This window comes from Malaclemys terrapin, chromosome 25, assembly GCF_027887155.1.
Source record: "Malaclemys terrapin pileata isolate rMalTer1 chromosome 25, rMalTer1.hap1, whole genome shotgun sequence".
NCBI lineage: Eukaryota > Metazoa > Chordata > Testudines > Emydidae > Malaclemys > Malaclemys terrapin.
The window spans coordinates 4,804,770-4,817,574 of record NC_071529.1 but is presented as its reverse complement, the minus strand read 5'-3'; the positions used below and the strand labels follow the sequence as shown (position 1 = coordinate 4,817,574).

General features: G+C 57.4%; 1 protein-coding gene across 1 annotated transcript in view; it reads left to right on the top strand.

Annotated features, from left to right (window-relative positions):
* LOC128829282 (alpha-2-macroglobulin-like protein 1) overlaps nt 1-12,805 on the top strand; it is a 61,743-nt gene that overhangs the window by 33,964 nt on the left and 14,974 nt on the right. Inside the window, exons 17-24 of the mRNA XM_054014629.1 lie at nt 7,527-7,632; nt 8,740-8,887; nt 9,454-9,679; nt 9,922-10,048; nt 10,581-10,702; nt 11,258-11,309; nt 11,908-11,982; nt 12,382-12,558. Coding sequence (XP_053870604.1) covers nt 7,527-7,632; nt 8,740-8,887; nt 9,454-9,679; nt 9,922-10,048; nt 10,581-10,702; nt 11,258-11,309; nt 11,908-11,982; nt 12,382-12,558 — 1,033 coding nt within the window. The remainder of the gene's footprint in view (nt 1-7,526; nt 7,633-8,739; nt 8,888-9,453; nt 9,680-9,921; nt 10,049-10,580; nt 10,703-11,257; nt 11,310-11,907; nt 11,983-12,381; nt 12,559-12,805) is intronic.

The following is a 12,805-nucleotide window of genomic DNA, read 5'->3' as shown; positions in this document are numbered from 1 at the left end:
CGGTTACTCACCTTTGTAACTGTTGTTCTTCGAGATTTGTTGCTCATATCCATTCCAAACCCGCCCTCCTTCCCCACTGTCGGAGTAGCCGGCAAGAAGGAACTGAGGGGGCGCTGGGTCGGCTGGGGTATATATCCAGCGCCATGAAGGCGCCACTCTAGGGGGCTCCACAGCCGACCCACCGGGTGTTGCTAGGGTAGAAAATTCTCCGACGATCGTGCACGCGGCGCGCACACACCTAATGGAATGGATATGAGCAACACATCTCGAAGAACAACAGTTACAAAGGTGAGTAACCGTTTTTTTCTGAACCGTCTATCCCGTTTCTACCATGCCTGGTCTCATATTACATCGGACCGTTGGGTCCTCCACACAGTGCAGGTGGGATATTCTATCCATTTCCGTTCCATCCCACCCTATCACCTCCCTTCCCTGTCTCTCTTCAGGGACCCTTCTCATGAGCAACTCCTCGTCCAGGAGGTTCAATCCCACCTTGCCTAGGGGCAGTGGAGGAAGTTCCTCAGGAGCTCAGGAGCAAGGGTTTCTACTCCCGCTACTTCCTTGTCCCCAAGGCAAAGGGAGGCCTAAGACCCATTCTGGACCTCAGGGAGCTCAACAAGTACATTGTCAACCTGAAGTTCCCTATGGTCTCCTTAGCCACTATCATTCCCTCACTGGACCCGGGAGACTGGTATGCCGCCCTCGATATGAAAGACGCGTACTTTCACATTTCGATTACTCTAGACGCACTATCAGTTCACAGCCCTCCCGTTCGGCTTGTGCACAGCCCCTCGCGTCTTTACCAAGTGCATGGCGGTCATGGCCGCTTTTCTTTGCCGACACCACGTGCATGTCTTCCCATACCTCGACGACTGGCTTATAAGGGGACGGTCTCACCAACATCTCCAGTCTCAGGTACAACTGGTCATGGACACGTTCACTCGCTTGGGCATCATGATAAACATCAGCAAATCTGTCCTCTCCCCTACTCAAACAATAGAGTTTATAGGAGCAGCCCTGGACACAAAGCAAGCGAGGGCTTTCCTTGTGGAAGCACGGTGCCTGGCTATAGCAGGCATAATTACCAACCTCTCCAAGTTTCCCACCAACACAGCAAGGCAGTGCCTCAGGTTGCTGGGTCACATGGCGTCCTGTACCTACGTGGTGCAGCACGCCAGGCTAAGACTCTGGCCTCTACAGATGTGGTTGGCATCAGCCTACTGACCGGGATGCGACAGTCTAGACATGGTCCTCACAGTCCCAAAGTGCACACTCGACTCCCTGCAGTGGTGGCTGAATCCTCGGATGGTGGGTGTCAGGGTTCCGTTCCATCCCCCCCAACCCACTTTGACTCTGGTTACAGACGCGTCTGCCCTGGGACGGGGGGCCCACCTCGGCAGCCTGACAATGCAGGGCTTATGGCATGAGAGTGAGCTGTCGCTGCACATCAACATCAAAGAGCTCAGGGCGATCCGCCTTGTGTGCCAAGCCTTTCTTCCCCACTTGCAGGGCCACTGCGTAGCAGTCCTAACGGACAACACCACGGCCATGTTCTACCTGAACAAGCAAGGCGGAGCCCGGTCATCGCCGCTCTGCCAAGAAGCCCTCTCCCTGTGGGACTTCTGCTTAGCCCACTCCATCAACCTTCAGGCCTCGTACCGGCCGGGTGTCCAGAACGTACTGGCGGACAGCTTGAGCAAGCATTTTCTTACACACGAATGGTCGATACGTCTGGATATCATTCATTGCATTTTCCGCACCTGGGGGTTTCCCCGAGTCGACTTGTTCGCTTCGCAGACCAACAGGAAGTGCCCAGCCTTCTGCGCCTTCTGGAGTCACAGCCCGGGCTCGATAGCAGACGCCTTCCAGATCACATGGTTGGGCCAGTTGCTTTATGCCTTCCCACCGTTCCCGCTGCTCCACAAGATGCTCCTCCAGGTCCGCCGGGACAAGGCAGATGTCATACTGGTAGCCCCTGCCTGGCCGCGCCAGTGTTGGTACCCGGTCCTGCTGAACCTGTCAATTCAGGCTCCCCTATGTCTCCCTCTCAGCTCCGACCTCATCTCTCAGAACCACGGTCGTCTCCTGCACCCGGACCTTCAGTCGCTCCACCTCACGGCCTGGAGGATCCGTGGCTGAACCAGGCTGAACGCACCTGTTTGGACTCGGTAAGGTGGGTGCTTCTTGAAAGTCGCAAGCCGTCGACTAGGCTTACCTATGAGGCCAAGTGGAAGAGGCTTTCCAGCTGGTGCGCTCAGTGACAGGTGCCCCCGCTCCAGGCTTCCATTCCGTACATCTTGGACTACCTGATGTTCTTAAAGGACCAGCACCTAGCCTTTGGATCCCTTAAGATCCACCTCGTGGCCATTTCTGCGTTTCACCCAGGCGTGGCCGGGTGCTCGGTGTTTGCACACCCGGTCATGCAGCGTTTCCTCAAAGGCCTGGAGAAAATCCATCCTCCAACGAAGCCACCCGTGCCTGCATGGGACCTTAACTTGGTCCTCTCCTGCCTTATGGGCCCTCCTTTCGAGCCACTGGCCTCCTGCTCACTTCTCTATCTCTCCTGGAAGGTCGCCTTCCTAGTGGCCATTACTTCTGCACGTCAGGTGTCCGAACTACGGGCTCTCACGTGTGAGCCGCCCTATACCGTTTTTCATAAAGATAAAGTTCAACTAAGACCTCACCCGGCCTTTCTGCCAAAAGTGGTGTCCCGTTTTCATGTGAGCCAGAATATCTTCCTACCGGTTTTCTACCCAAAACCGCATGCTGACCTTCGGAAACAGCGTCTCCATTCTCTGGACGTCAGAAGGGCACTTGCCTTCTATATAGACCGAACAAAGCCCTTCCGTAAAACAACCTAGTTGTTTGTCACCATCGCGGAGTGGATGAAAGGTGCTCCGGTTTCCTCTCAGCGAATATCTTCGTGGATCACCAGGTGTATTCATGCTACAACTTGGCAAACGTCCCTCCGCCTGCTGTCACGGCTCACTCCACGAGAGTTCAGGAGTCATCAGCTGCCTTCCTGGCACACATTCCTCTCCAGGAAATCTGCAGGGCTGCCACATGGGCCTCGGTTCACACCTTCACGTCCCACTATGCCATCATCCAGCACTCTCGGATTGATGCAGCCTTTGGCAGAGTGATCCTTCAATCTGCGGTTCCTTGACTCCGACCCCACCTCCGAGGTAAGGCTTGGAAGTCACCTAACCCAAATTGATATGAGCAATCACTCGAAAAAGAAAAAACGGTTTCTTACCTTTCTGTAACTGTTGTTCTTCGAGCTGTGTTGCTCATATCTATTCCATCCCCCCCCACCCCCACCTTCCCCTCTGTCGGAGTAGCCTAGGGTGACCAGACAGCAACTGTGAAAAATTGGGATGGGGGTGGGGGGTAATAGGCTTCTATATAAGAAAAAGCCTCAAATATCGGGACTGTCCCTATAAAATCGGGACATCTGGTCACCCTAGAGTAGCCGGCAAGAAGGAACTGAAGGGGGGTCAGGCCGGCAGGGGTTTATATAGATCACCTTATTGGCGCCACTCCAGGGGGCTCCCCAGCCGGCCTGACGGGTAACTGCTAGGGTAAAAGTTTCCGACATCCGTGCACACGGTGCGTGCACACACCTAACTGGAATAGATATGAGCGACACATCTTGAAGAACAACAGTTACAGAAAGGTAAGTAACCGTTTTTTTGCATTAGGAAAGACAGATCTTCCACCATTCCAATTAGGACTCTATCAGAGTCCGACCACGGTGCAGTTCCTACTGTTGCCACCAGGGTGCTGCGCACCGAAGTGCTTGGTGCCAGGTCTTGGCACGGTGCTGGAGGTTGAGGGCTAAGAGCTGCCTCCATGAGGAGCTGTCGCAGATGAAAGTCCCGCTCCTATTTTAGTCCGGGGCCGGAAACCTTTGCAGATCCTACACTTCTCGGTCTGATGAGATTCCCCCAGACACTTTAGGTAAGAGTCATGGGGGTTGCCCATTGGCATGGGCTTGGAGCAGGACTTAAAGCCCGGAGCCTTGGGCATGAGCCCAAGCTACCGGTGGGGAGGAGGGAAGATCCCTACCAACCCGCTAGAACTATTTACCCTATAACTATATAAAAACTCTATAACTATACTAACTATAAACTATTAACAAGCTATTAACACTGTTGAGAGGAAAAACGCTAGGGAGAGTGGAGAGCAGCAAAGCCAAGCTCCACAGTTCCAACCACCGTCACGGGCGGTAAGAAGGAACTGAGGGGGCGCTGAGTCAGCTGGAGTATATATCCAGTGCCATAAAGGCGCCACTCCAGGGGGCTCCACAGCTGACCCACCGGGTGTTGCTAGGGTAAATTTTCTCCGACGATCGTGCACGCGGCGCGCACACCTAATTGGAATGGATATGAGCAACACATCTCGAAGAACAACAGTTACAAAGGTGAGTAGCCGTCTTTTTCTTTTAGACCTCACTTTCCATCATCCTAGCCTTCCTGTGCTCAGCCTAGAAAGAAAGAAAAAAACCAAGTTGTGAATTCCCCCTTGTTATAACTTAACTGCTCTGCCTCCAGGCAAAGAAAAAAACTCCAGCTGCTCTCAGCTTAAAAAAAAAAAAAAAAAAAGTCCTTTGAAAACCAGGGAGGTTTTTTTTTAATCAGCCAAATGAAAAAATGTTTTTAAAATCCTGAGGTCTGTGCTTCTGGTTCAAAATGATCCCATGGCGCTGCCACCATGTCAGGGTTCCCTCTCCACTCTGAACTCTGGGGCACAGATGTGGGGACCCGCATGAAAGACCCCCTAAGCTTATTTCTACCAGCTTAGGTTAAAAACTTCCCCAAGGCACAAATCCTTCCTTGTCCTTGGACGGTGTTGCTGCCACCACCAAGTCATTTAGACCAAGATTCAGGAAAAGGACACTTGGAGTTCCTGTTTCCCCACAATATCCCCCCAAGTCCCTTCACCCCCTTTCCTGGGGAGGCTTGACAATAATCTACCAACCAATAGGTTAACCAAGTGAGCACAGACGAGACCCTTGGATTTTAAGGACACTAAAAACCAATCAGGTTTTTAAAAGAAGAACTTTATTATAAAGAAAAAAGTAAAAGAAGCACCTCTGTAAAATCAGAATGAAAGGTAATTTTACAGGGTAATAAAAAGAGTTAAAACACAGAGGATTCCCCTCTAGGCTCAACTTCAAAGTTAGAAAAACCAGGAATAAACCTCCCTCTTGGCATAGGGAAAATTCACAAGCTAAAATAAAAGATAATTCAATGCATTTCCTTGCTATTATTTACAATTTTTGTAACCTTAGATGCTTATTTCAGGTAAGGTTTTAGGAAATGTTTTTTCCTGCCCTGGTCCCTCTCCCCACAGATTTGAAAGTATCTTCTTCCCTTATTGGTCCTTTTGGTCAGGTGCCAAGCAGGTTATTTGAGCTTCTTAACCCCTTACAGGTAAAGGAGGGATTTTATGCTACCCTTAGTTGTATGTTTATGACAGGTTCGGAGGGTGATGGCATCTTGCCCCGCCAGAAGGAGGGATGGACGACATCCTCCCAAAGCCCTCAGGGGGCTGGGAGTCAGGAGACCGGGGCTCTGTCCCAGCTGGGGGCTGCTCTGAGTGTTGGCAGCCTCCCCAGGGCCTAGGATCCCAGTCAGACGCCATAGTGGAATAGGCTGGGACCCGCCCTCCCACCGCCAGCAGCCCCGTCCGGTGGGCGTGCTGCCCATGGCACCCAGCACCGTGCGCACTGTGTGTCTAGGGGTTGCCCAGTGGCCAAGTCACTCCCCAGAACTGTCCCCCAGGCGGGCGGGGGCATTGGGTTCTGGGCACCAGGGGACCAGACAGATGCTGCCGTGGGGGGAGCTCGGGGAGCGCGGCCGGCCCCATGGGCGGGTGCTGCACATTGCAGGGGGCAGCAGCTCTGCTCGAGCAGAGGTTGAGTGTCGCTGGCTGTTTAAAGAGGAGTGTCTGAGTGCTCTGACATCCACAGCCTGGCCTGAGATGTGCTGTGCCTCATAGCAGTGCAGGGTGGAGCTAGTGGGCCACATGTGGGGTCATTTGAGCGGGGGGGCCCCAAGATACAGCTCCCCTCATAAAACCTGTTTACATGACCGCCCAGTTCTCATCATGCTGTTTGCCCTGATTGGGGGGGAGACCTGAACGGAGGCCCCAGAGAGTGGGAGGCACATGTGCAGCCAGGCTGGGGCTCTGTGGAGCCAGCGGGTTTGCAGGCAGTCTGGTGTCACAGTGACCGAGGGGCGCCAGGGGACGTGCTGCGTCCTGTGAATCGCTGGGGTGCCCACGGGCTGTGAGTTCAGTCCCCACCCAGGGTGAGTTGCGCCCGTTGCCTCCGCTCTGCAGCGGCTTCATTTGGCAGTTTTGCCTGAGACCGAAATCTGGGGTTGAGGGCGACGTTTTCAAGGGTTGTAAGAGCCACGTGCAGATGCTGCCATTCCTGCAGAGGGTTGCCAAGGGAATGAGCATCGAGCAGAGGGAAGAACAAAGCCTCCAGCACCCGGTTAGAAGAATCCAAGCAGGCTGCTCAGGGCTGGACTGCAGCAGACTGGACCCTTTGAGGTTCACGGGCCCCTCTCCTGCCCCATCACACCCAGCTGCACCCAGCGCAGTGAGCACGGCCACAACCTCGCAGCAATTCCCATCGTGTCCCACAGCCAAGGGCCCCTTCTCAGTCATTCGTCACATCCACTGCCCATGGCGCCACCTCTGGCACCTGCCCTGTGGGCAGTGCCAGCTCCTGGGCAGAACTGAGGCTGGGCTGGGGTGGCACCTCCCTTAACTCTTCATTGCCTGGTGTTCAGCGGGTCAGGACGAGGTGCTCTCCCCAGTCCAGAAGGGCAGGGGCACCACTGGGCAACCTTCAGTCTATGTCCAGGACGTTTGGGGGCATTTAACAGACAGTCACACACGCCCCTGCCCTGAGAGCTCCCAGGCTGAGCAGGCAAAGGGAGGGAGGGAACGAGAAAGGAGACGGGACCTGCCCACGTCACCCAGCAGGTGGGTGGTGAAGGGAGGAAGAGAACCCAGGTGTCCTGACTCCCAGCCCACTGTCCCAGCCTCTGGCCCGTGCTGAATGTCATGGGGCACAGCGAGGAGTCCTGGGATCCAGGTGCCGGAACCATCAGCAGGAGAATGACCCAACAGTGTGAGGCTGGAATCGTCTCCTGGAGGAGGCCCCCTCGCTTAGGACTTTTAGTGCTAAAGCCAACCCCCTGGGAAGAAATGCTGTAAGAATCAGCCCGGCCCTGGCCCCGGGGGACAAGGGGGCGGAGAGATGAGCCGATGGGTCTTTCCCCTTCCCGTGCTCTGTGGCCCTGTGCCTCAGTTTCCCCATATGTAAAATACTGATCCCGCCCCTTTACAAAGCCAGTTGCAGGGTGCTGGGCAGCATCCAAGTCTCTGTGAATTCTGCTCCTGTGTTGCTCTGTTGCTGTGTGACCTTGGGCAGTAACAGCAGGCATCACGCCGCCTCTTGTTCTTTCGCTGCTCCTGATGCTTTTACCTCCATCTTCCTTCTCTCTCAGGATGCGGCTTTGAAAATTCTCACCAACACCAACACCAAGCAGCCCTGTGAACATGAATTCTCAATGGAGGAGTATTATGACATGGCACCCTTAATTCCCATGGAAGGTCAGTGGGGCTGGGAGCTTCCATCCCCCTTGATCAGCAATTCCAAATGCCCTCTCTGCCCTCAGAGGGGAGACCCGTGGGCTCATGGATCGGGCCTGGGACCTGGGTTCTGATCCTGGTTCTGACACTGTCCTTGTCTGTTCCATTGTTCTCAATGAGGTGGAGGGTGGGGGTTTCTCCATTGTTCTCAAAGAAGCTGAGGGTGGGAGTATGTCCGTTGTTCTTAATGGGGCAGGGCACAGGGTGGGAGGTTTTCTCCAGTGTATTCAGTGGGGGCTGGGTACGCATGATCATCTGACCCTTAAAATTCAACTCTGCTCCTCCTCCTTTGGCTGGAACTCTTTGCCAGAGGATGTTGTGAAGGCCAAGGCTATAACAGGGTTCAAAAAAGAATTAGAAAAATAAATGAAGCACAGGTCCATCAATGGCTATTAACCAGGATGGGCAGGGATGGTGTCCCTAGCCTCTGTTTGCCAGAAGCTGGGAATGGGCAACGGGGGATGGATCACTCTATGGTTGCCTGTTCTGTTCATTCCCTCTGGGGCACCTGGCACTGGCCACTGTCGGCAGACAGGATACTGGGCTAGATGGACCTTTGCTCTTAGCCGGTATAGCCGTTCTTATGTTCTTATTTTCACAGAGACTGATGGCTTTTCTAGCGATTACATGGGGTCCTGCAATGCCCACTCATGCTCGGTGGTTGCAGTAGAAACGCACTGAGCCTCCCTAGGCCTCCATGTCCCAGCTGCTCAGTGGGCTAATGATTTGACCTGCCTGGCTAGCGGCTCTTTGTGAAGGGCTCTGGGAGTGCAATGTACCCTTAACGCTGCTCGGGGCAGAGCTGGGATTGAGCTCAGGACTCCCTGGCTCCTGCCCCCTGCTGAGTCCACCAGTGTGTGCTGCATGTAGGACACCCCCAGCACGACCCCCTCCAGCCCCAGCCCTGCCAGCAGGGGTCAGTTCTCAGAGCTCCCGGGGGCCACGTGCAGTCCCCGAAATGTCCCCAAACATCGAGACTTTGCAGGTGCAAACACACATGAATCATTGTCTGGATTTGCCCCCAAACCAGGGTGGAGCTCCTTGAACCCCCCTTTGTATCTTTTCTAGACATGATCCCTGAGGGAGAAATGGTGGTTATTGCAGCAGGGAGCCCAGTGAGCGATGGCCGGCTAGTGCCAGAACCCAGTGCCCAGGCGGAGCCAGTGCCACGTGCGTACTTCCCAGAGACGTGGCTGTGGGACCTGGTGCCTGTGGGGTGAGTGAGGAGCTGTCACAGACTGTCCCTGCGGAGCAGCCTCCAGGCCAGACCCTGGAAAGCAGCAGCTCCCAGAGGCAGCCCCCTGGCTGGGGGAGGGCTGGTTGCCCACGTGGGGCTGGTTCCTGCTCCCTGTTGCCAGCGGAGAGGAACCCAGCACAGCAGCGGGGAATTGAAGGTGGCACAGGGGGTAGGAGTGGGAGGGGCAGGGGATCCCGAGCAGGGGGAATTCAGGCTGACACCCAGGAATAGCCCCCTGACAGGGAAACGTGTCTGGCTGCGGAAGGGGGGATCCCCATCCCATGGGACACTGAGCCCAGCCCGGAGAGTCCCGGAGCAGGGAAGGATCCTGCGCTAGCTGGTATGGGCGGAGGAGGGGACGAGAGGCGGGCACTGACAGCTCTTCCCCTCTCTGCTGTCTGGGACTGGCCTGTTTCTGTGCCACCGGCCCAGGGCCCCAGCCCAGCAGAGGGTCGGGCAGGGACGTCTCTGGTGGCCGTGCTTGTGAGCACTTCCCAGGGGGCGGCCGCGTGTCTGACGCTCTGTTTGTGTCCATCCCGACCCAGCGAGGGGGGCTCCAAGGACGTCCCAGTCTCGGTGCCCGACACCATCACAGAGTGGAAAGCTGGGATGTTCTGCACGGCCGAGGTGGGCTTTGGCCTCTCGCCCACGGCCACCTTCACGGCCTTCAAACCCTTCTTTGTGGAGCTGGCCTTGCCGTACTCCGTGATCCGGGGAGAGGCCTTTGCCCTAAAGGCCACCGTCTTCAACTACCTGCGGCAGTGCATCAAGGTGAGCGCCACCCGGGGCTGAGCTGCTGGGGCTGCTGGGGCCGGTGACCTGGGGCTGGGGAGCTGGGCAGCGGCGCAGGCCTGCGAGTGGCACCGGCAGTCACTGGCTGTGACCCTATGACCACTGGGGTCAGCACATCGCGGTGAGTGGGGCCTGGCCTAAACCCCAGAGGGGTAACGTCTTGGCCTGGAGCTGGTGCGTCCCCCACAGCCCTAAGGGGGATCTCGTGTTGGGCCCCACAGGTGCAGCTGACGCTGGCCGAGTCTGCGCAGTTCCAGGTGCAGGCGGGCGAGGACAGCGCCTACACCAGCTGCCTCTGTGCAGACGAAGGGAAAACCTTCCAGTGGGAGGTGACGGCGAGCAGCCTGGGTAAGGGGCGCTGGGGGCTCTGTGCCGGAGGGGAGGGGCAGGGAAGTGGTGGGGGGCTCTGCACAATGTGGGGGGCAGAGAAGGGGTGCTGGAGCCTTCACACTAGGGAGGCAGGTAGGGGCCTTTGGAGGCTCTGCGTGAGGGGACAGATGGGTAAGGGGCATTGGAGGCTCTGTGCTGGGAGTGAGGAGGGCACAGGATGGGGTCGCTGAGGGCTTGGTGCCAAGCGGAGGAGATGAGAAGAGCTGCGGGGGAGGGGGCTGAGAGGACGCCCCAGCAGTGAAACCCCTTACGGCCTAATCGCCATTTCCCACAGTCACCATTTCCCTCCGTCCTTTCCTTCCCCTCTGGCCTTCTCTCTCCTTTCTCCCCCATTCTCTCTCTCTTCATTTTCTTTCTTTTTCTGCTATTCTCTCCCTTCTTCACCACCCTTCCCCTTCAAGTATCCTCCCACCCTCGGACACGGACTCCTCTCGGCCTCGGGCAGGGGCGTTGGTCTGTCTAACGGGGCGTCTCCCGCCTTGCTCTGCAGGGGAGGTGAACTTCACCGTCAGCACCGAGGCTCTGCGCACCGAGGAGCTGTGCGGCAACGAGCTGGCTGTGGTGCCGGCCCAGGGGCGAGTGGACACCGTGATAAAGCCCCTGCTGGTCCAGGTCAGTGTCTGGTCGAGGCCTCTGGGCAGAGCGGAGGGAGATCCGGGGCCTGGGTCTCACCCCCTGGTGGCCGTGGGCCGAGTCTGCACTTGTGATTGTTCTTTGTCCTGCCACAGAAAATAATACCCCAGCACGGCACCGTCTGCGTCCCAGACCCGACCTGCACTGCCCCGTCACGCGGCCCCATCCCAGCGAGATCAGGGAGCTGGCGGGAGAGTCCTGGGGCAGACAGAGATGGGGGTTAGCCCCAAGGGGGGTGGCTGAGTGTGACACATGGGAGAGCTCGAGGGGGCGGAGGGAACTAGCAGAGGGAAGCTCCGCGCTGAAGAGGAAGAAGCCGCGAGATCTGCTGGGCTGGGAACAGTCTCCCCGGGGAAGGGACGGGAGCCCCATCGCTGGGGCGCTGAGAGCTGGATGTGCCCGAGCCCCACAGCACGGGCTGTAGGGGATGATCCTGCCCTGGCTAGGGGCACTGGCTGACCCAGCAGGCCCTGTCAGGCTGTGACGTGCACGGTCCCTTCTCCTGACCGTCTGTCTGATGCTCCTTCCCCACAGCCAGGGGGGATCCTGGAGGAGAAGGCGCACAGCTCCCTGCTCTGCCAGGAAGGTAGGATCCCAGCGCCTGTGCGGGGCTCAGTGGGTGTCACTAACACGGGGAGTCTCTTGGCTGCGGCACGTCAGTGATGGCTGAGCCACTGGATGGCCCAGCTAGGGTCCCAGGAGCCGCCAGGCCGGACCGGACCAGGGGGCATCCAGGCCAATGTCCTGCCTGGGACAGGGTCCAGGCCCAGCTGCCCGGGGAAGATGCACCCCCTAGTGGGCAGTTATGGAACCGTCTGCCATGGGCCGAAGGCTCGAGCACGTCCGGCTCCTGCTCCCGAGTCTCACTAGCCCCTCTTGTGCCAGCTCCTCTCCCCTGCAGCCTGGCCCCCGTGTGTACGATGCTCCCTGCAAAGCTCGTCACACCGGCTCTCTGGAGCCAGGAGAGGGACCGACTCCCACAGGCAGGACCCTCTGCTGAGAAACCCCAACCCTCGCCCTCAAGGGCACGTATGTGCCATGGTTGGGGGAGGTTGGGGTTGAGAGAGGGGCTGTGACTGGGCGAGAGCCCGAACAGTGAGGAATGGAGGGATCTGATTGGCTGGAGGCAGATGCAGGTTCCCAACAGGCCGTTAACGGTTTGTCTTTGCCTTTGTGTTACACAGCGTCCGAAGAAATCTCCTTACAGCTGCCTGCGAACATCCTGGCGGGGTCCGAGCGGGCCCACGTGACTGTCCTGGGTAAGGAATTCCCCTGCCCCATTCCTGCCAGGGCACGGTGCCCTTCGCCAGCCAGCCAGTCTGTGGCCCAGTGCTCTGATCAGGGGCATCATGGATGGAAAAGACCAATGAGGTCTTGGGGGTGTCTGGGGCCAGGGCAGGACTGGTCCCTGCAGTCTGTGCTCCAGGGCCTCGTCCCCAGTGAGGGGCAATAGACTCCTACGGTGATGCCATGAAGCTGTGCCAGGGCATTGGCGTCTTGGCCATTCATCACCACGTATCCACGTAACCCCACCAGGCCTGAATTGAACTGGGGGCTCTGGCCCCCGCGTGCCAGGGCTCCACTGACGTGGTGTTAGGGACGGGGCAGCTGTTGTGCAGCCTGGCAATTCTCTGCTTCCCTGACTCCCTTGGTGCCAGGAGACATAATGGGCACAGCTCTGCAGAACATAGACCGCTTGCTGGCCATGCCCTATGGCTGCGGAGAGCAGAACATGGTCCGCTTCGCTCCCAACATCTACATCCAGCAGTACCTGGAGAAGAGCGGGCAGCTGAACCCGGAGATCAGAGACAAGGCCAAGGGTTTCCTCCAGAGCGGTGAGTGTCCTCCCGCCCCTGCGCCCCCAGGGCATGGTGGAGCCATGCAAGGGCCCTGTCCATGCCACCTCTGGGTCCCAGGTTCCAATCCGGACCCAGATCAGGACCCTGGCTGGCTCTGGAGGTCAGGGAATTAGATCCTTGGCCTTTCTTCTCTGGGGCACCAGTTCCGAAGCCCAGACTCAAGGTTCAGGGAACGGGAGAGGAGCCCTTTCCCCTCTAGGGGGCGCTGGTTGGGATCCAGCTC